At 43.7% G+C, this 23718-nt stretch overlaps 1 protein-coding gene across 2 annotated transcripts in view; it reads right to left on the bottom strand.

The window, feature by feature from the left end:
- Positions 1 to 23718, bottom strand: part of LOC111141416 (transmembrane protein 163) — a 244341-nt gene that overhangs the window by 105379 nt on the left and 115244 nt on the right. For both annotated transcript variants that reach the window (XR_002640203.1, XM_022493954.1), the window contains exons 3-4: positions 5652 to 5695; positions 4164 to 4255 (exon numbers count right to left, since the gene is read on the bottom strand). Coding sequence is in view for 1 of the 2 variants with exons in the window: in XM_022493954.1 (XP_022349662.1) it covers positions 4164 to 4255; positions 5652 to 5695 (136 nt within the window). In the remaining variant the exon portion in view is untranslated. The remainder of the gene's footprint in view (positions 1 to 4163; positions 4256 to 5651; positions 5696 to 23718) is intronic.

Raw genomic sequence — 23718 nt, 5'->3', positions numbered from 1 at the left:
TTCACCTCAGGACACTTGTAAGTGTCACCATGTAAGCGTACACGTACTGCTTCATTCTTTCGGTGGCCCCGTGGCAGTATATGGTAGCCAGGATGACTATCATCACCTCACCTTTCTAGCCACACTCTTCAGTGTCCCCTTGCTCCCTTCCCTCCCCGGAACACTTTCATCCTCTCCCAGTTACCACATCCTCGGGCTCTTTTCCAACTCTTGCCCTCACCTCTCTGCCTAATCAAAACCTGGCTGCTCCCCAGGGAAGCCGCTTTCCCTACCTCTGAAGCAGAGGCAGAGTGCTGTCTCTCATCCACAATCACAAAGCCTCCCTTCCTCGTGCTAAATTCCAAACCAATCCTCTAGTTTCTTCCCCCGACATTTGTAGTCACCATCAGAATGGCTGACACCTCGCTGTCAGCCCCCACCTCCTGCCCCGCTCCTTTAGTGACCTACGACAGCAGTACCTGCTTCAGTGTTGTTCTCCTCCCCTAATTCTGCAAGCACTCCCCCCGTCCCAGATGGGGCATCCAGACACACGTCCCTGACCTTTGGTTCACACCCTACCCCAGCCACCCACTCCCAGCCTGAATCCACCCCCATACGAGAATCACCCATGAAATGCTGGATTTCAGCATCTCTCTCCCAGATTACTGCCCCGCGCCCGTTGCCGGCTACCTAAGGAAGCAAGACTTCTCATCCCCAAGGACCGTTTGTTACCTTCCCGTGGCCATCAGGCTAAGTGAAAGGAGCCAGTCGCAGAAGAATACTCTAGGAGTCTACTTATTTGAGGTACCTAGAGGAATCAGTTCAGAGAAACAAAGTAGAACTGTGGTGCAAAGGGCTGCGGGAGAGGGACAAGGGTAGCTGTTTACTAAGTATAAAGCTTCAGTTTTGCATGATGAAGTCCTGGGGACTCTGTTCACAGCCATATATCAATATATTTAATACTACGGGGCCACACACTTACACATTTAAGATAGTAAATTCAATGCTATGTATTTTTTACCACAGTAAAAGAAAAAAAAATGCAAAACAAAACTCCTGAGGCTACATTCTGTAGCTGGATATCTTAACAATGAGGTGTGCTCCGTGGTGGTGCTAACAGCATCCTGTCCTCCTCTGGGCATCAAACCCCCACCCCATGCAGTCAGCACATACAGTGTCCAGAGGCAAGGCTGATGAAGCTTCCTCTCCTCCTCGCACTGGCAATTCCAGACCCCAGATTCTTTCTGAAGCTTAGAGTCAAAGTAGGACAAATTAGAGGAACTAACTAAGAACCAGTTGGGTATTTCCCCCTTTATTATTCTCCAGCCACCAACTGAAAACCAATGGTTTTTCTAGCTATGCCTCTCATAATTCATTCATGCTCATTAATATGCAAACACCAGTTTCTCAGCTGGCAAGGATTCCATGAATTTTTAATTTACATGGGATGAGGCAGAGATTAAAACTTTAAACTAAAGCCAACAATACAAAGGACTGCGGAGTGTCATTTTAATCCCTACATTTAGATTCTCCAAATGAATTCACTGGCATCATCATGTGAACCATCATCTGAGAATTACTGGAGCAACTCCTCTCTGAGTTTTTGCCTTTTGGTCATCAATATATATATTTCTTTTTTTTTTTTTTTTTTTATGATACCTGTTTTGGGATCGCTAAAAACAGTGAAACCAAAGACATTTCTTGTCATCAATCTTTTAATCTTAAAAAACTCCAGGCCACCTGGCAAACGTTCAAAGAGATCCCAACTCTATAGAAAATCCACAACAATTTGTAGATTTGTGACTAATATGTGAGAAACTCATTTCAGCACAAAGGAAATCAGATTTTTAAAAGCACATTAGAAGAGAGAAATTGAGAAACACGGAACTCAATTCCTTCTGGAACTGCAAATCACATTCTGGATTAGTAATTCTAAAATAAGAAAAGACAGAGGGAAGATCTTTCTCTTTTGAGGGCAAGGCCCAAAAGAATTATAATACAAGCCACATATGTAATTTTAAATTTCTAAAAGCCAGGGCACCTGGGTGGCTCAGTGGGTTAAAGCCTCTGCCTTCGGCTCAGGTCATGATCCCAGGGTTCTCGGATCAAGCCCCGCAACAAGCTCTCTGCTCAGCAGGGAGGCTGCTTCCTCCTCTCTCTGCCTACTTGTGATCTCTGTCTGTCAAATAAATAAACAAAAGTCTTTAATAATAAAAAAAAAAAATTCTAAAAGCCACATTAGAGAAAGGAAAGAGACTAAAATTAACTATAATAGTTTAATCCAATATATCCAAAATATTTCTTTAAGGTTTTATTTTTAAGCAATCTCTATACCCAACATGAGGCTTGGACTCACAAGTCTGAGATCCAGAGTCGTGTACTATACCAACTGAGCCAGCCAGGCACCTCATATCCAAAATATTCTTTTGTCAATGTGTAATCAATATCTTTAAAATTTTTAATAAAATGTGTACAGTCCTTTTTTTTTTTTTTTAAGTCTTTGGAATGTAGCATTTTACACTTAGTACACCTCTTATTTCAGACCAGCTACCCATAAGTGCTGAAATGTCCCCAGCGACTCCCATACTGGACAGGACAGCTAGAGAACTGAAGAATCTATGTTCTTCTGACAGGAAAAGGACTACCTTTTGAAATGTGATCCTATCTCTGGGTGGTTCTCACTGTCTACCTCAAATAATTAGCCACCAACAACCTGGTTTTTTCTATTAGCTACTCTTTTAACTAGACTAGTATTAATTCAACATTCATCATTATATCATTTTAAATTTTACAAAATCAATTTACTAGAATGGTTTTAAGTTTTCAGCCATCAATTGACTCACTTTTTTAAACAAATTAACCTTACCCTAAACAATGGCATCTGTGATATCACAGATTTGATCCTTCATATTTGTTAAAAGAGCTAATGCGTATTAAAATAAATACCTAACACTTCAAAGAAGCTTCTGTGCTCTACCTAAAGCCAACAGTGAAATAAAATTTGTCCTCATTTGTGAGTCAGTTACAGCATTACCCTCCAGAAGCTTTCTGTTTGGCACATGCAACCCCAGATATATTACTATCTGAGTCCTCTAGCACCTAACATTTGTATCTCAACATTTATACATTTAAATATGACACGGCATTCCCATCAACACTACCTTCCATCTGGGCACCACCAGAAACACAGCAGGGGAGAATTACTCATTTGTATTCAACTGTCCAAAAGTCACAGAGGTGGGATCAAACACTTCCCTTAATGGCCAGTGGTGGCTCGATCTCAGGGGAGCCCCCTCAATAATTAATAATGATGGCAGCTAAGGTGTCCTGAAGTGCATACCAAACACTGCTATAAGTTATGTGTGCATATATTGTTCTAATATATATAACATATATGTACTGCATTTATATATTGAGCATATATATTATATATAATAACCCTAGCAAGGAGGTGTTGTTTTCCTGCTTTTCCAAATGAGGAAACAGAGCACAGAGCACTTAGCAGCTTCCTATAGTCACAGAGCTAGCAAGTAGTACAGCTAAGATTCAAAGCCAAGAAATCTGATTCTGGAACCTGTGCTATTATCAGCCTGGAGGTTACAAATGGAATAAAGAAGATGGAAGCTGGGAAAGACACATTTTATGGTCACAAACTCAAATTCCTCAAAGACAAGATCACCCACAGGATGTAGAGACTGGGACAAGCCATGTCCTCTAATAGAGAGAGGAATGGAAGACAAGCAGGGTACTTTACAATACCCTCAAGATGTCTTCCAGAAATTACAGTGGAAAACTCATCTTATTTAGAAAGAAAGAAAAAAAGCATGAGAACACAAGAGAACAAAGATTCCAGAAACACAAAAAGAACGAGGATGGAAGGATGGATGAATTAAAACATGGACAGATGGACAGAAGGATAGCCAGACAGATGAGCATACAAACATTCCCTCCCGACTCAAGAGCAGAGAACAGGGTGAATTATAAAAGGATACCCCATCTCTCCAACCATCCCAAAAGGGGTCTACCATATGGCTGGTACCACAGCAGGCACTCTCAAAGGCAATCTGGTTCCTCATTCTCATCCCTGGGTCCAAAGCTGCAAGGGGAGCTATGCTGACAGCCTAATGACATGGGCTTCCTTTGCAAGGGTTCTGCAGCCTGGAAGAAGAGAAAAATCCACTTACATGTACTCCCTGTGGGCAGAGTGTACAGCGGCAGCATTGCTGTAACGCCACAGGACAATCGCCGAGGACAGGACGTCGAGGATGGCATCAAACTAGGAGAAGGAGACACGGCATTAGTGTTTTCTGGAGTTAATAAGGCATGACCGTGAAGACACAAGACACAGACGCCTGGAATCTGAGCGAGTGACCTCAGAGCAAAGAGGCTTCACATCATTACGATGGAGGCTCTCATCATCCTCACGGTGGGTCCTGGGAATCTGCAGCCAAGGCCGCTGGACACGCCAGCCTGGTGGGAGGACCACGGCTCCTCCTCACTTCGCACTGCTCCCACAGACTGAGAAAGCACACTCCATGCTGCAGTGGACTTGGCTCCCTGGGCACTAGCTTCGAGCACCCTGGAGATACGGGGGAGTACGGACACCCTTCTAACACCTATATCCCAGCAGGCAAATCACCGCAGAACTTCCCCCTACATCACACTTAAAAGATTCTGGGTAAGGGTTCTTTTCTGTGTCTGGCTCTCAATGGGATGCTTCTACCTGAGGTTCAGGGCTGAGCGTGGGGCTCCGCAAGGGTTCTGGGACATCTGCTAACACTTCAAAATTGTATACAAAATTCAATGCTCTTGTTTGAATGAATGAGCAAATGTGTGAGGGACAGAGACAGAAGCAAGGGGAGGAAAGAGAGGTGTGTGGGGGTATGGGGGGGTGGTGTGCACGCACAAACACACACACCCATTTTTCTGGAGAGGTTGTCTGTACCTTTTTCAAAGGACTCTGAAAACAATCTACGACCTCCAAAACATTTAAATTCTCACAGCAAAGGGAAGAAGTGGATTTGGGAACAGGAACACATGCCCTCAGGCATAGGAAACCCCGAAGCTACAGAGGAGGATACTGGAGCTCCCCAGCTGAGTCACTGTACCACGTCACACTTTCAGTCTGGAAAACTACAAGCACTAGCACTCTCTGGAAGGAATGTGGGGAAACTTCACCCAAGTTTTCGACACGCCTAGCCCGTAAAACATCTGAGACCCAGTTTCTCCTACCAATTCCCATCAGGAAGCAGGTTCGGGAGTCAGGTTACCCCTCAAGGGGCTACAGACTGACTCGTCTAGTGCCAGCAGCCCCAGTCCCAACCCCCAACACCTCTGCCTGCACCAGCCAATGCTTCTTTACATCCAGTGTGCGCCCGCTTTCACACCTACAACCTTGAGGGAGAAAAACAGGCTAAGAATCTCTCAAACAATCTCTCAACCAGGTGTGGAAAATGAGGTCCCCCAATCTGTTCTGGAGACCTGTGGAGCATCATTGCTGTTACTTCCACAAAATTATGATTTTATTATGGAAGCTATTGCCATAAAAGATTTATCTGTCATGCTAAGCTCTCAGCTGCTAACCACCCTCTGAATGGTGAGCCCAGGGTGAGATTCATGGGCTCAGGAAAAAACGTGCAAAACTTCATAAAAGTACATTTCAGGTTACTTACTGCAAACCCAAAAGCAGAGGCGCTGTACCTCATAACGGAGACAGCTAAAAAGAAAGAAAATAGTATTCAGAATATTTTAAGACCTCATGGATATTTTTTCTCATTTCTGAGTATATTAGTACAGTTGATAGAGACTCTTAAACATCCCTGGGAAAGTTCCCAGAGAATTAAGTTAAAAATTAACTGTACTTGTAACACCTATGAACTAAAACAGGTAAAGAGTGAAATGAAAAGGTTGTGGACTCCACTGGCCACAGCATCCCTTCTCACCGTGTCCTCAAGCACCACAGGGCCAGTTTCAGAATGAAAATGCCAAAGCACTTACCAATCAAATGACTGCTAAGACTTAAAGAATTTGGCAACAGGGAACAGAAAGCTGGGAATCACATGAAACTATCAGAGCAAAAGTGAGACCATCCACACTGTTCCCGTCACAAGGTAATTACTGGGGGCTATCTACACGCACACACCATTGCTAACACAGTTGAGAGAAATCTCTCCCTATCAGAGCTTAAAATTCAGTGTAGGTAGGCCTCAAGGATATGGTTTAGAAAAAGCAATAGCAAATGACCTTAAACAAGAGATGTCTACAAATATAGATTGAACAGTTATAATTAAAACGTTTCCTCATATTCAAAAATCTACCTACCTTTTTTTGGGAAGTTAACTGAGCAGCGCATTTGCCTAATTCTATGATCTGTTCTGTGCCAAAGCAATGCCCAGCTTCAAAGACTGTTCTCAGTTTGAGTTAATAAAGGCAGATCTCCAAATAAAAGCCATATTATCCAGCATATTTCCACCCTCCAACAAAGAATGAAACCCTACCCAATGGGTTGGCAAAGCTTTGAAGCTGATTGTCCCAGGCACAGGTACGACCAATGGCTGACTCGTGGAATAAGTGAAGTGTGAATGTGAGGCATGGAGGTCAGTACCCATTTGGACACCCCACTCAGCTCACCCCATGTCCTTTCTCTGTGACCCATTCTCTGCCCTACCCATAACATCTCCAAATGGTCCCTGGACAGCTATGCTTTGCCTTGGCCCCTGCCCCCAGCCCTAACAGGGCCACATGACTCAATGTGAACCACGCATATTTATTTCATTTCTGTGAATAAGGAATTGAGACCAAGAGTCTAATCAGTCCATTAATGTTGTTAGAATTGAAACCTATGAACATGGAAGTGGAGTTGGCCATCATTTGCTATAAACACTGAGGAGCAGAGAGACAAGCACAGGGTAAATACAACTCTTGGGCAAGGGAAACAATGGCTTCTTAACATTTCCAAGCCCTTCCTGGGAGTCAGCTATATTCCTGTCCTCGGGTTGTGCAAGGCAAATGCAATTCATTAAATTCCTGCCCAACTTTGGTTCTTGCAAAAAGCTGTTCCAGTTATCCCTGCTGTTGCTCTTATAGGCAGGAGGAGGGAGAAGGGCAGAAGCTGCGATACAAGAGTGATGGGCTGTAGCTTTCATGGCAACACAACCGTGGTGGTGCAGAGGGGCACTGGATCCTCCCAGAGAACTCAGAGGCCATGCTGACATGGCCAAAAAGGCAGGAGGTCCTCCGAGGAGTTACCCTGAGCACCAAGATAAACTAGAGGACACTGGGCCTGACTTGCACTAAATATTCAGTAACTTGTTAATGAAGCTTCATAAAATTTCATAGAAACTAGTATTGGTTTGGGTTTTTTTTACATTACAGCCTGTTAGCTGTGTGCTTTTTGTGGGTTCCTTCTTTATCAACAGTGGAAATTTTTTAACTCCTATTAACATCTTGCACAGACCCTCATTATATATACTAGATAACGAAGAGCTGCCCAAGCCGGAGCTCCCGCACTGTCTCTCCCCACCCCGTCCTGCCTGGGCACCATGGAAGGGAGGGCACAACTGAGAAAGCACTCCACCCACCAACCCAGAAAACCACCTGCTTTCCAAGAGGTAAACAGTTTCTTTAAAAAGCTTTAATCAAAAAATTAAAAAAGAAAAATAAAAATCTTGACTCAGTTACTCAGTAATACTAGACATTTTCACAGTGGACTACAGATTTCAAAGAGGTGTACACCTCCTTGATTACACTGAGAAACACAAGGAACTTTCTCTGGAATCCAACAAAGAACACGGCCATAAATGGTGGATTTCCCTGACTCAAATGGAGTCAGTGTCTATGATTTCAAACCTTCTCAGAATTACATGGAAAGTTCTGCTTGAGTGATTCAAGCCTGCCCAGTGGATGAATAGCTTAGAGCACAAGTGGAATATTAATATTGTTCTATCCTCCACACACCAAGGAAAATGTGGACAAGAGGACTCCAGGTTAACCCAGAGTCCTTCACAGAAGGGAAGGACTAACACGTATGATTTACTTATAAATTGCCTCTATTCAATCTCCTTGATGGGATGGGAAAGAAGAAAATGCCAAAAATTGCATGGGGAATCCAGGGTGCACTGAAGGGCTCTCCATGAGGCCTTGGCTTAGATAGCTTCCCTTTGTGAGCGGTTCCCACTTGGAGAACAGCAGGCCTGGGCCAGGATGACCCACTAAGGGAGGGACTCCAAGGCAGGTGGCTCCTGAGCCACAGACATACTTGGCTGAGGGTAACTGAAAGCCACCAGCCATCCAATAAAAGTCTAGCAATGCCTTTAAGGCAGGTGCACATTCCACAGTGGATGACAGATAAGAACGCTTTTGACCTTGGAATTATGCCGCCAGCTGTCAAGGTGCACGGAGAGACCTGCAGGGAGGCAGCCATGAAGTGGAGCTCTCTTACCAAGATTGCTCTAGGTCAAGGCCACAGCCACTGAGCTAAAGGAAATGAAGCCTCCATGGCCATCAGCTGGCAGTGCAGGGCCTGTATGACAAACGCCACCACTGCTCTGGAATGGAGTGCCCAACTGTCAGAAGCCTCCAAAGAACATGGCTATCACAACCCCCTCTGGAAATTTTCAAGAACTCTCCTCCTCCTCCCATAAGAACATGTCTCTAGGGGGTGCCTGGATGGCTCAGTGGGTTAAAGCCTCTGCCTTCGGCTCAGGTCATGATCCCAGGGTTCTGGGATCGAACCCCACATCAGGCTCTCTACTCAGCGGGGAGCCTGCTTCCCTTCCTTTCTCTCTACCTGCCTCTCTGCCTACTTGTGATCTCTGTCCGTCAAATAAATAAATAAAATCTTTAAAAAAAAAAAATTGTCTCTACTGCTTCTATTTTAAACATGGACTCCAGGAGCCAGTGTCCACCAACAGTCCATGAGGCATGCAATTACAGGCCATGGGAGCCTCATTCCCAGGGAGCTGAGGCTGGGGATCCCCCTCCTCATGGCCCTCTCCCTTTCCACAGTGAGACTGGCAGCAGACTGACATCTGATAAAACTGGCCTCACACATATAAAAATGCATGCTTTGGCTATGGGACTGGGCGCCTTCATGTTTTGGGCTCTTTCCCTCCCCTACTAAGGCACAGAGTCCCTAAAATGTTCCTAAGTATAACGAAGATCTGCAGTTTGGGGGCCTTCCCAGCATCCATCTCCCATTTAGACAAAAGCACCCTGAGCCTCCTCTGGAGAGAGTGACTGCCCCTACTCTCGGAGGTTGTGGTTTGGGTGGGATGACATCATCACCCCCACTCTCCTATATCCTTGTCCTACAGCCTGAGTGAAAGATACAAGGGTGCCACAATTCAATGTGAGCCAGTGAGAACGTGTCCTGAGTTTCTGCTAAAAATATTGGGAAGGGGATGTCTTTCTAAGATGGACTGGACAGTTGGTAGCATGAAAACAGGAGCTACAAGTAGCAGTTTGCCTTAAATGGGGAGAAGCTGCCTCACAATGAAGCCAGCACAGAGGAAAGCATAGACAAAGATGAGAGACACAAATCAGACCAATGATAACGTGGACCGAACCTCTGGAACCAGGCCAACCTGCAGTCTACCCCTGTATTTTTCAAATACATCAACCAATAATTTCCTTTACTTTGCTCAAGACAGTTTGAGTTGAGTTCATATCACTTGCAGCCATGAGTCTTAATACAATTTGCCTTGTCAAAAAAGTAATCCCATGTCCAAAAATCTCTTTCAATGCTTAAGAAATGGAAAAACACTTTATACACAAAAGGTTCATAGAAGGTTTATGTAATCTAAATTGGCAAAGCACTGAATGCAAGTACATGTCGAGCAGTAGGGTGATGACTGAAGTCCAGTCCATTAAAAAAAATAAGCTCTACGTAAGGTATTTCAAAGTGTTGACCAAAAGTATGTTTAGTCAGTGCTTATGCAAGCTCGTGAATTAGAATAATGATAGCGATAAACACACAGGTAGTATGATTGCTACCATCAGAACTGGGTGCCATGGAAAAGGAGGGGACCGGGTCAGAAGGGATTCTGGCTATCATAGGTGTGAACTTCATAGGGAGGTCAGTGGAGGCTTCACTGAGTAGGCGACATTTGAGCAAAGACTCGGAGGAGGTGAGGGAGTGAGCCATGCAGTCACCTAGAGGAAAAACCTTCCAGATCATGGGAATGGTCAGTGCAAAGACGCTGAGATGGAATGCCTGGTATGTGTGAGGCCATTATGTCTGAAGCAAAAAAGAGCAAGATGAAAGTTATGTGACATAATAGATTTCCCTGCTGCTTGAGCAAAAAAATGAGATAGAAAAGAGCAGATACAAGAGAATACATGAGATATAACTAGCTTTACAGTACAACCATCTTTTTAAAATCCACTGTAAACAGCTTAAAAAAAAAAACTCAAATGGTAATAGTAGTCAATCTGTGGTGGGTAGGGATATTTGAGAGAATGTATTTCTAGTTTTTGTGTATTTTCCACATTTCCTACTACCACCATACATGACCGTTCAAACCAGAAAAAAGAATTCCATTTTATTTGGGGGAAAAAAAATTAACCAACTCCTCACAACATAGCCAGAGATCTCAAACAAAATAGCGGAAATCAGATTTAGGACACCCTTCAGGGTGTAGGCTGCAGTGCTGCTGGTTAACGGGAGGGCACACTATCCTCCGTGTCTTTATTATGGCTCAGTTTCTGAAATCCAACTCTCTGAGCCAGATCACCTCCATGAGCGGGTCACTAATACCACAGCAGCACACAGGAGGGCCAGGCAAGCCAGGGGGTGGCACAGAAGCAAAATGTCCCTCTCTGTGCAAGGGCTCTCCCACCTCCCAGGTTTTTGCTTGTCCTACACTCTACTTTCATTTACGTGTCAAGGGAGTAGTAACAGCGACGGTCCCAGAAGCACACACACAACAGAAGTCTTAAATAAATATTTATACAGGTCCGGTTCAAGACCAGACCTTCTTCAAGTCAGACTCAGGCCAGAAAGCCCATCAGCTGGAAACTGAAATTCAAACAGAAAGACAGCTGGAAAATGAAGTGGACCCAGGCAACCCATTGTCAGGACAAAGCCGAATGCAAATGACGCAGCTGAATAAGCAGCAAGCTTTGAGGGAGGGTTGGGGAGGTCTGAAGGGCCTTGGAAATGCACAGAATGGGAGAGAGCCAGCAAGGCTACCTTGGTCACCCGGCGCCTGGGGCCCTCGACAACGTCAAACAAAGAATGCCATTTCAATTGCAGGCGAGATTTACAGCAACAATGAGGTCCCATCTGTCATTCTCTCCTAAGTAAGGCAATAATTATCTCGAGCCTTAGCACTCTTTAGCAATACCCCAGGCCCCATAACACCTCTAAGATGCTAAATTACGTGGCCAGTAAAGCTCCGTTAATAAATCAATCCCACTCTAATTAGACCACCTCTGTCAGTCAAACGCCTGGCAACCACCTTGCCCACAGCCAGGTCACTAACCCAACTTGAGAAGCCTTCTTTCAGTCACCATCTCCATCAGGCTTGCGGCAGCCTAGATAGAAGAGGAGGAGCTAAGAGGAGTCAAAATTAGCTGGTTTGTGTTCAACTCACTTCAACAGAACATCTGGTAAATTCTAGACTCTCTCCCACTCAAAAAGATTATACTTCAATAATCTGGGATAGGATTGCTGACTGGATTCAGTCATCACTGCAGGAAAAAAAGGAGAAGCAGTTTGAAAAAGAAATCAAAACGGCTTCGGCCATTAGACTCCTCACCCTCCGCTGCAGCACAGTGACCGGACTTCACATTTTATTGGCCTAGACCAGAATTTGCAAAAGGGCCACCTGAGGATAAAATTTCCAAGTTTTTGTTTGGCCTACACAGTGCTATTCTAATATCAGAATTGGCGACCACCATTTTTAAATCAGGAGACTTCACAAATTAAAACAAAGAAGAAGTACACCTGGGGGTTTGGCATCTCTGGAAAAGCTGAGATCTGCTGGCGTGGAGCCATCCCTTTCTCCCAGCGGGGCCGGTGCTGCTTCTGGCCGAACATGCCCCATTGGCCTCCTGCCTCTCCTGCAGCATCAGCCCTAGCTGGCTTCCCTCACTTCTGGGCTCTAGCTGGCCCAGTAGGCTGGAGTTTGGGACTTTAGATGCAGCCCATGAGCAGCGGAAGGGAAAGGACAGTAGCTTCACCTCCGTATCTGCAGTTCTCAGCAAAACGCCTGTCAAACAGTCACTGTGCTGCGTGGTCGGTAGCCTCCCGTGTTTTCAACTCTGAGGTCTGGCTCTCAGCAAATTACAATTAGTTTAACATGGGCCAGGTTCTCAAAACCTGTATCATTCTTGGAGAGTTTCTACAGAACCAAGAGCCATTAGTTAGTCGCAGGCAGGCTAGAGATGCTGCCCACCCACCCTCCCGGGCTCCTCCACCCTGCAGGGAAGCAAACCCTCGCCAAGACCTGAGCCCTGCCTACCCAACTATTATGAATGTTTATGGACTATCTGCAGTCAGGTTAAAAGATCTACCCTCACTCGTTGGTACACTGACTCTAAAGACCTCACTGGCCAGAGTTCACAGGAGGAGCATGGTTCCTGCTAAATGTCCATTACATATTTTCCATCAAAGGTAATTTTACTCCTCCCGGTGCTGTGGTTCCCTGGGATACCAGCACAGCTCTCAAGAAAGTAGTTTCTTGCCTGTAGGCAGCAGGTGTGGCTGGGTAGCCACAGACTATACCCAGCTCCTATCCTACAACCCACCCTGTCCAGACCAACATGAGCAGCCTGAGCTCACCAATCTTTCTTTCATTCGACAAAATGTTTGTTGAGCATCTGTTACATGCCACATACTACCCTGTTGAGCTGGGGGGTACCACGGTTACTTGCTCAACAATTTGATGAAATTTGCCTCTGAAATCCCTAACTATCCCTTAATCACAGAACACTATTTTTGCCTAGTAAATAAAGCATTCATTCACTGGAAAACAGAGATGGGGCAATTTTCATAACACAGAACCCTCAGTTTGTCTTCTCTAGCCTTCTGTTCTGAGTGTGGTAGCTGGGAACTGTAAGCCTGAATGCTCTCTTTCAGCCCATTCTTTCTAACTTGGCTCAGTACCTCTCCTCTGCCACCTCAAGCCTCCATCCCTACTGCCCTCACCTTGCATCATCCAGAAATGATCCTTGTCTTCCCCAGCCAGCTTATGAAAACCTTAATTCAGGGGCTACACTGTACTCGACTCTCTATTCCCAGGGACTGTGGAAACACCAGCACATAGTTGGTGCTCAGTAATTTCTTACTGAGCAGTAAACTCTTGAGCAATCTCTAAACCTAACAGTAGTATCTGATTTTTATTGAACATGCAATGAATAATTCATGCCAGAATCAAAAGCTAACGTTCTGGGTAATGAGAGCTGGCAATGGTGTGAATGTTGCCCCCTAAGGTCATCCTTTGTCAGATCCCTAAGACAGCCCTTCATCCGACACCAGTGACACCATACCACACAATGGACCTCTTTGGCTTAAAGAGTTGCTAAAGGAACTTTTTAAAAAACAGAACATCATGAGGAAAAGGAATACAATGAATAAGACTTCAAAGACTGGGTTTAAAGAAATGGTGCTGAATAAATATTTACTCAATGGAGCTGAATCAAAGTCATTAGAAGACCATCAGTATTATTACTTGAAAATAAAAGCCAAACATGGTAGAATAAAGACCTTTTCTCCCCTCCCTTCTTAACGCTCTCCTCTATAAAACCCACCAAAGCAATGAGAAGCATGGGACACTAGAGAAAGAATATAATGATCAAAGAAACTAGCAAATGGTCAACCTCAAACCCCTAATTTTATAAAGAAAAACTACAAGTACACTAAAATTTACCTTACACTGAGGAAGATGTTGAGAGCTGATAACACACATGAATCAGATCTAAGGCAGAGTGCTCAGAGGGCTCCACAATTTGATGCTACTATCATCTCTTGATGATGTCATCCCAAACAGTTACCCTTTATAGGCATAACAAGTTTGGGAGTAGCAGCACCCACACCCGAACTCTTTCCTCAGAATCCACACACTAGAGAGCAAGGGAGGTGAAACCAAGTTAGTGCTCAGATAGCCACAGGTGTAAGCATCAGGCAGCAGGAAAATCAATGGCATTTTCAACGAGAAGAGCAGAGTTTGCCCAGCCAACCATGTCATTTTCTCTTGCTCAAAAGGAAGCGAGGTGCTCACTGAGGTAGACTATTGAGATCAGAGGTAAAGTGCCCTGAGGAAAGATAATCAAATTAAAGCTGCATGCTGCTCCTTTCAGGCCCTCATGTCTCCCTAAAGCCCTGATTTCTGAATAGAGAGGTACTGGCAAACTGGCAGACAGAAGCAGGGAACCAAAGAGAACTTAAGATGGGCAGTCAGCAAACACAGGACCACCAGGCACGAAGTCATTACCCAAGTACCAGTTATTTCTAGAGCGGCCACCAACAGTGAGAAAATGCAATTTTAACAAGATACCATTTTGAACAGAAAGGATCAAATACCTAGAAATAAATGAATGAAAAATATGTAAGACCTCTACCTAAAAACACAATAAAACATTGTTGAGAGAAATTAAAGAAGACCAAACATATGGAGGGATATACAATGTTCATGGGTGAAAAGAGTTGATATTAGCAACCAAAATTCTAGCCGGTTTTTTGTGAGAGAATAAGATTATTCTTTTTTTTTTTTTAAGATTTTATTTATTTATTTGACAGAGAGAGATCACAAGTAGATGGAGAGGCAGGCAGAGAGAGAGAGAGAGAGAGAGAGGGAAGCAGGCTCCCCGCTGAGCAGAGAGCCCGATTCGGGACTCGATCCCAGGACCCCGAGATCATGACCCGAGCCGAAGGCAGCGGCTTAACCCACTGAGCCACCCAGGCGCCCCGAGAATAAGATTATTCTTGAGTTAAAGTGGAATGTGAAGAGTCAAGAGTAGCTAATACTGAACAAAAGCCCCCCAAAAACCCTGGAAGACAGTCACCACCAGATATCAAGATTTACTTAAGAGTTTCAGTAACTGAGACAGAATAGTCCTGGCCTAAGGACAAACAAAAAGACCACAGAACAAAATCAGAGCCACACACAGATGGTCACTTGATGTCTAGCAAAGGCACACCTGAAGAACACTGGGGGAAAGGTCTTTTCAATAAATGGTACTGGAACATTGACTCTACCTCATACCATACACAAAAAAACAACTGGGGATGAGCTGTAGGTACATATAAGTACAAAATAACCCAGTAGATACCTGAAATATAATATGGGAGAGTATCTTCATAATCTTGGGGAAAGAAAAAGATTTCTTAAACAGGACATGAAAGCATTAATCATAAAGGGGAAGATCGGTAAATTAAACTACATTAAAAGACCCCACTGAAAGAGCAAAACAGCAAGCCATGGAGAGGAAGGATATTTACAATACTAATAACTACCAGTGGACTGTATGCAGAATATATAAAGAAGTCTTCCAAATCAGTAAGAGGAAAACAACCCAAAAGGAAAGTGGGCAAAGTGTTAACAAGCTTCTTGTGAAAAATGATACACAAATGACCAATAAATATGAAAATATGCTCAACTTCATTAACAACCAGGGAAAATAAAATGAAAATCACAAAGAGATAACACTGTACAAGAAAAAAGGCTGACCATTTCAAATCTTACGAAGGATGTATTTCAACTCTTAAAAACTGCTAGTGGAAGTGTAAATAGCTTTAGAAAACTGGTTGCCAATATCTATAAAAGAATTATTATATTCTATAACCCAGCCATTCCACTCCTAGTTACATACCCCCAAAGAAATGCATACATACAAATATAAGAAGACACTTATAAAACCATTTAGAGCAGCATAATTTGGACATGTTTCATAACTGTCACAACTGGAAACAATCCAAATGTTCAACAGTAGCGTGGGTAAATTGGTGGTATCTTCATCCAATGGAATAACATACAACAGTGACAATAAGTTATAGCTACATGTAATTAATGTATGAATCCCAACAAATAATGGTAAAGGGAAAGGAAGGAAAACAAAGCATTCACTGAACAGATTATCTATTTATAATTCTGTTAAATAACATCTGAGAAGAGACCAAGCAATGCAGGGTGGTAGAATTCAGGATGTGGTTACCTCTGGAGAAGAGAGGAGTGAGTGGGAGGGGACAGGAGAAGGGCTTCTCAAGTGAAAAGATGAGCGTGACTATGAGTGGTGGTTACATATGCATGTTCATTCTGTGAAAATTCATTAAACTAAAATATTGATCTGTGCATTCTTCTGGATGTCTATTATACCTTAATTAAAAAAAAAAAAAGAATACTTACAAATCAGCATTAAAAAAAAAAAAAAAAAAAAAAACACAACCCAAGAGCCTGAAATCCAAGATAAGATATGAACTAGCAATTTCAGAAAAAGAACCTGAAACAGTGAAGAGGGCAAAATTCATTAAAAGAAAACTTCAGGAGTACCTGGGTGCTCAGTCAGTTGAGCGTCTGGCTCTCGAGTTTCAGTTCAGGTCATGATCTCAAGGTTGTGAGATTGAGACCCATGTGTCAGGCTCTGTGCTCAGCAGGGAGCCTGCTTAAAGATTCTCTCCCCCTGTCCCTCCTCCCCGCCCCCGCCAAAATAAATAAATGAATGAATGAATGAATGAATAAATAAATCTTTTTTAAAAAGAGAAAGAAAACATCAGTTCTATTTCACCTATCAAAATGGCAAAAATAAAAGAACTTTTTAAATGCCAAGTGTTGGTGAGGGTGAGTGAGGGGATACAAATCCTCTCATTCAGTGCCAAGGGGAAAACCTCTTCAATGGTAAACTTGGAAATGTTTAAAAAAATGTAAGACACAAATCAATTGAACCCAGCAGTTCTACCTTGAGAAACATATTCTATACTTGTCCTGGCAGAGGGGCAGAAAGATTACACACAAGAGTGTATATTATAGATGTGTAACAGCAACACATTAACCATGTAGACATCCATTCATAAGTGGATGATTTAATAAGTTATCGTACTTTCACACTATGGCATGATAGCATTAAATTCTTAAAAAGATTTGTCATGATGCAAAATGTAATGAATGACTAAAGCAAGGCAATGAACAGAGTGATTATTAAAGCTTATGTGTGTGTACAGAAATAAATACACACATATGGAGACACAGTGTTAGGAAAGTTACACAACCTGTAGATGATGATCGCTTCAGAAGGGGACAGGGAGTGGAGGTGAGAAGAATGCACTCAGTCCATTGCATATCCTTTCATATGCTTTGGTTTTCTTACTCTGTAGATGTGCCTGCATATACTTCCAAAGTGGAGATAAAGGTTCATGTGCCACGACCAAAGAAGCCTTACCACTTCAGATATGGCCACTATGAATCAGGTTCTCACGTCATTGCTTGCCATCATGAGCTTAAACTGGATTTATCCAAAAAGGGCTTGTGCAGACAGAGATCCAAGCAACTGGCATTTTAGATGACCTGGGCCTAGTCTCCAGTGGAAAAATCAAATAGATCTACAATTTGTCAACATCCACAAAATAAAATAGTTGAAAATCGCCCAAAATTAAAGTCCCCATGATAGCATCTTTCTCTATTTGCAACAATAGGTTTCCTTTCTAATTGAGCATGATGCTAATGGAGAACAAAGAGGAGGAAGAAAAAATGCAAATATTCTCAATGACACAACCATCCTGGACATGCCCTGGGTAAATACAAAGGTCAGAAAACTTATTTTGCGCTGACTAAGTAGGTCAGGTCTCTACTCAATTACATTGCCTCATTTGTTAGGGTTTGAAAATTTCTATGCTCTCTTTTATAAAGACTACTATCAGTTCTGAGGTAGTTAATTGCATAACTTTAGCATTCTCATCACTTAAAATAACAAAACTAGACCCAAATAAGGTTTGTAATCGACTAAGGTAATGTACTCAACAAAAATGATTCATTTTGTTCAAAAACTCATGTCAAGTGATGTACTTTGGGTTAACCAAGGTCTATTATGTTCCAATAAAGTATCACCAACTTTCATTAACCTTGAGCATGAGTCGTTATAGCCTACGAAAAGGCAGAAACAAGAATAAAAGGAAAGAAATTTTGAGTCTTGTTTCTAAATCAACAAATGCATTAGCTACATCCTGTGAGCTTTCTAAACAGAGGAGAATATATAACAGCAAAGAAAAGACATCATCAGATCCATCATACAATCAATACAACTTCACAAGAGAAGCCTGGGGAAGAGACGCAGGAACAGATATGGAAGATACAACCCTCCAAAGTCAAATTATAGAGACACCATGATGTCACTAAGCCAAAGACCCATAGAGCAGCTGGTTGCCCTGATACAAACGACCTGAACTGAGTTCTGATGCGATGTTATAGATGGAAAGCTGTGTTTTTGGCATTTTACATGAACTGGGACAATCTCCCAGTGATATTGAACCATAAATCAAAGATGAATCAGGGCCAATGCCCTCAAAAGAAAATAAAAGGAAGGAGCCGTGGTTTTTCTTGATCCTATGACAATAATTCTTCTGATAGGATCAACTTTATTTACACTCAGTGCTCATAAATAACTCATAACTAGGCATCAGGACAGTGAATTAAACATAGCTGAACTCTCTGCCATGGTTGGCCCATCCAGCACAGAGTTCTTCGAAATTATTCATCAGAACACTGTAGGTTTAAGCTATACCCACACTGTTGGGATCCCACAGTGATTTTCACCTGCCCTCCACCTCATCTCAGTCAGAGCAACTTCTTTCTCGCCTCTGTTAAGAATTAAGGTTCTGTCAAAATCTAACTGCAAGGATTCAGTTAAAAACAACACTTTGAAAAACACTTATATGAACCAAGACTCCCTACCCAATCAATAAGGAGGAGGTCTTCACACTACATGCAATCCTTTGTAGGTAGGACTAGTGTTCTAACCCCAATCACATTCCCAGTCCCTGGCCCAGATCCAGCCTCTCACGTAATTATTGCCCATCAGGAAAATAAGGCCATATTCTGGTTCCATACTCAGAGATTGTCCTCAAAGATGTCCATCCACTACCACCAACCAATGGGACCCACAACACTCTACTTTGTGGATACCAGGCAACCTTTTCCTTGGATCCCCACACACACATGCACGAAGACAGCTGTTTTTACTCCTTCTGCTTTCTTCTTTCTTCTGGTAAAAGAAATCTTCTTTCAGGGGCTCTTTCCCATCTCAGGGGGGAACCCTATCTTCATTGACAATGCAACACCACCACATATTGGAGAGCTGGCCTGAGAACGAAGCTGACATGGAAGGAAGGTGAGAGGAAAGAACAGGAAGGATGCCGGCAGGAGACAAACGGAATTCTGACAACTTCACATAAGGCCATGGATCCAGCCAGGTGTATTCTGTAACATGCTCTCATTTATATTGCTTAAACTAATATGAGGGCTTTCTATTGTTTGTGTCTGGAATACCCCTGAAGGCTACAACATACGTATGTCTCTTTCAATCAGAACACTCAATGCCAAGGCTCACGTTCCTCCCCACTCACGCTGGCTTCACTTCAAAGATAAATTAGGCATCAATTCACAGAAGGATTTCTTCAAACAATAAGCTCCCCTCAAATTATAAATAACCTCAGTCTTAAGGATCCAATTATATCTGATTCAACAACATAGGAGGACAGTAGGTAAAATATACAGCTAACTGGATAATGGATAAAACAATACTGCCTACTTACTGTCTCCCTTTGAATGGACTCTTTCTCCCTTGTGTTTATTTTCTTACAGTTGAAAGCACACATCTAATGGCCAACTAGGCAGTAGTTTGACGATGGAACAAAGGGATTTCTGCCAGCTCACTCTCACTGACCTCTACCATGACCTTGTCTCACGACCACGTTAAGGGGAAAAAAGCCTAAGATACTGAAATAATTTTTACTCGGGGGGGGTGGGGATCCCAAGAATTCGACTTTATAGATTTTCAGAGAGTCTAAGAGTGTTCATGTCAGAGGTCCTCAAGACCATCCCCAGGTCTGATGATTCACCAGATGGGCTCACAGTGGTTATTACCCGTGGCTGAGATTTATTACAGCAAAAGGATACGAAGCCCAATCAGGGAAGAGAAAGGGTACAAGAAGTGAAATGCAGAGGAGATAAGGCATAAGCTTTCAAGAGTCCTCTCCCAGAGAACCCAGGAAGGATGTGTTTAATTCTTCCAGCAGCAAGTTGTGACAACATGTACCAAGTGTTGTCTACCAGGGAAGCTCGTTAGAGAGTCAGCACCCAGGGATTTTATCAGGGGCTCATCACGTAAGAACCTTCTGTCTAGCACATACCAAAATTCCAGATTCCCAGAAGGCAAGCAGGTGTTCAGCATAAACCACATTGCTCGTACAGAGAGTTTAGGCTCAGTGAGCCACCCTTACCACTGAGAGAAAGTTTAACACTGGTGTAGAAGACTGTTAACTAGCCAAGTTCCCACATGCCACCCAGAGGCAAACCCTGCCAGCAGGCTGTTCTGAGGACAGGCAACAACGCACCTGCTATGGGCCCACGTGGTCTGCACGGGACCAAAGCGTAATTCCTCGCACTAAGGTGAGAGTTGAGCCCTGAGACATGGAATGGCTTGCCCCAAATCACACAGCACAGCGAGAACTAGCACCCGGGTCTCCAGATTCAGAGAGGGGAAGACACAGTTGCCCTCACGCTCAGCTTCCAAACACACGCACACACATCTTCCAGGGAAGTTCGCCTAGGAGGCTGCAAACGAGGACGACACTAAGGCAGCGGTGATTCGCAGCCCACAAACTCTCCATGGCAACATTCATTATATCCACCAGCTGAAAGTTTCACTGATGGAATAAGTACCATGTTTAAGATCCTACCACTATGCCTCCTCTCAGAAAAAGACACCTTTCCAACTCAATTTAATTTGAAAACTCCAAGCTCATTATCACTTTAATTAAAATCATACATTTTCACTTAAAGCTAGAAAAGTCCTCAGAGGTGATCTATCAAATCCAATATCTTTATTTAAACAGAAAAAGCACTGGGGTCCAGACAGGGAAGCAATGTGACCGAGTCCACATCATCGACCCACGCCACAGCTCTGCTCTCCCGACCCACAGTCACGTGCCTTCCTAGTGTATCCTGCTGTCCTACCAGCCCTGGCTCAGAGCTCAGAAGTCCATGCACTTATAAAAGGCCCTTAAGTGCTTAATGATCTGAAATGTATTCGTCTTCGTGACCTGTGCAGGGAAGTCCGTACGGCCCTGTAAAAAGCCAATATTCTTCAAATAAGAGCTAATAAAAATGCGGCACTGGAGTAGATTTCATAGGACATTTAGAAGCTCTATGCATGTGTTCCCTTATAAATATCCACAACTACCCAGACGTACAACACAGTGCTGAATCTGCCAAGTTTCAACAAGCCCGAGATATCTCTGGCCCGCAGATGGTGCCGCCGGATGGACCACCAGGGGGCCTTGCACACCCCGTCCTGAGCAAGCCACTCACATGCACATGACAGAACAGGATGAGGCTTATTTACGTGGCCAGGGAAAATGGAGATCTCCAGCTCCCAGCATGTTAGCATTACCACACCACACAAAGAGAGCCAGCCACACAAAGCTCGTGAAGACCAGTCACTGCTCTCACAGCTTCTCATTGTACACAATCCAGCAACTGGAAAAACCCAAATGAGGAGAATGTTTCCCCCGTCTAATGTGAAATCCACGTCAAATTTAAAAACTGATGAGGTGAAGGAACTCAGCCTGAAAGGTGTGACACTCAGGGTGTATGAGGAAAGTGGAAACCCGGTGCTTCTCATCTGGGGGCATGGTGGCCTTCCAGGGGCCATCCACCAAGCTCTGCCGATGACAGTCTGTTGTCACTGCTGGGGAGGGGCACATGCTACCAACCCCCTATTACCAGAGGGCAGGGACGCGGCTCAGCATCCGAGGATGCACAGGACTGCCTCCACAACAGAAACGATCTGGCCCGAAGCATCAAAAGTGCGGAGGCTGAGGACCCCTTCTCTCAAGAGGTAAAGGCCAATTCCTACCTGGACAAGTTGAGAATTCTGTACTGCTTGACGTGTTAAGTACAACGATACATAAATTAAATTCAAACAATAAGACAGCATTAAAGTCATGATTCAATTAACCAGAGGAGTCCAGCTGCCATAAATTTTAGGGTTTTAGATTGTTTCTTTCACTGTTTCAAGGCTTGTGTCCTTTTCTGCAAAACGTCAATGCTTTTTGGCTGCAATCTGGCCGTCACTCTTGGGAGGGCAGTTTCGGGTCTACCTCCATCACTGGAGCCCAGTGAGTCAAGGACCCTCCGGGGAACTTGGAAGAGGACCCACGGAGCAGAGCCTGCCCAGCCAGCCATCAGCTGTTACATGGCCTTTGCACCAGAGCTCGAAGTTTGTATGTTTAATTACATTTCTCAGGGTTTGGAGTAAGATTTTCAAAACCACGATGAAAACACTGGTAAATCAAGAGAGCAATTATGAGTGAGAAATAAAACCCCTATTGCCAAACAGTAAAGCAGCAGCAGATCCTGATAACAGAAAACAGAATAGGTGAATACAATAAAGATAAATAAGATCTATACATGGTGTGTTTATAGGAAAAAAAAACAAAAACAAAAAACAGGAAGCAATAAGTCAGCAAAACAGAGCCAGGGCAGACTATACCAAAAACCTAGGGAGGTGTGTTCAATTGTCACCTGCTCCAAAATTATTTCTGCCTGCCAGGGACTTTTGGTGTTCCTCAAATGTACTCCCAGAAAAATATTTAAAAACAGGAAATAAAGTGAAAAACCAATCTGCACCCAGAAAACACGGATTTAGATAAAGAAATTGTCTGAAGAGCAAATGGGAGGGTGAGCTCATGAACCAGAGCTGATGTGCTTGCAGGTTTCCCAGTGGTAGGAGGGAACAGACTGCATGACGGCTCCGTTTGATGCAAAGCCCCACATACAGCTGTGCAGGCTGCTCACTGCCCAAGGGCTTCCTGCCCAGAGGCTTCAGGGAGCACAGAAACCCCAGCCACTAGCCACCCAAACTGAGCACCCCAGTATGAGGAGTGCATCCACACTTAGAAAAGAGAGCTTTCGGGCGCCTGGGTGGCTCAGTGGGTTAAGCCTCTGTCTTCAGCTCAGGTCATGATCTCAGGGTCCTGGGATTGAGGCCCACATCAGGCTCTCTGCTCAGCAGGGAGCCTGCTTCCTCCTCTCTCTCTGCCTGCCTCTCTGCCTGCCTCTCTGCCTACTTGTGATCTCTCTCTCTCTCTCTCTGTCAAATAAATAAATAAAAATCTAAAAAAAAAAAAGAAAAGAGAGCTTCCTTTTATTATGCTCAAAGGTGTTCCATGGCCTAGCAGCAAATAGCCTGCGCCGTGGAGAAAGAGGCAGTAACCATTCACCAAGCAAGGTCAGCCCAAACACGTGGGGAGAAAAGGGGAAACGCAGGACTCCTGCGCAAGCAGAATGAGAGGGCAGGTGTGGGGGGAGGGGAGAGAGAAAATCACCTGCTTGCCCTGGATGTTTTTTGGCATAGCTTGAATGAGAAGAATGAAGAAGTAAATGATGATACAGCACAAGTCCTGCTGTCTGGGGATAACTGTATAAAGAGGCTTGGCCTGGATTTTTCACCTAAAAAATGGGACCTGGTTATATTATGTTATATATATATATATATTATTTGGAAATAAATCTACCTCAACCATGG

Source organism: Enhydra lutris, unplaced genomic scaffold (genome assembly GCF_002288905.1).
Source record: "Enhydra lutris kenyoni isolate GAN:26980312 unplaced genomic scaffold, ASM228890v2 scaffoldscaffold1, whole genome shotgun sequence".
Lineage (NCBI taxonomy): Eukaryota > Metazoa > Chordata > Mammalia > Carnivora > Mustelidae > Enhydra > Enhydra lutris.
Note: the sequence above shows the minus strand (reverse complement) of the source record. Positions and strands in the feature narration are given on the sequence as shown.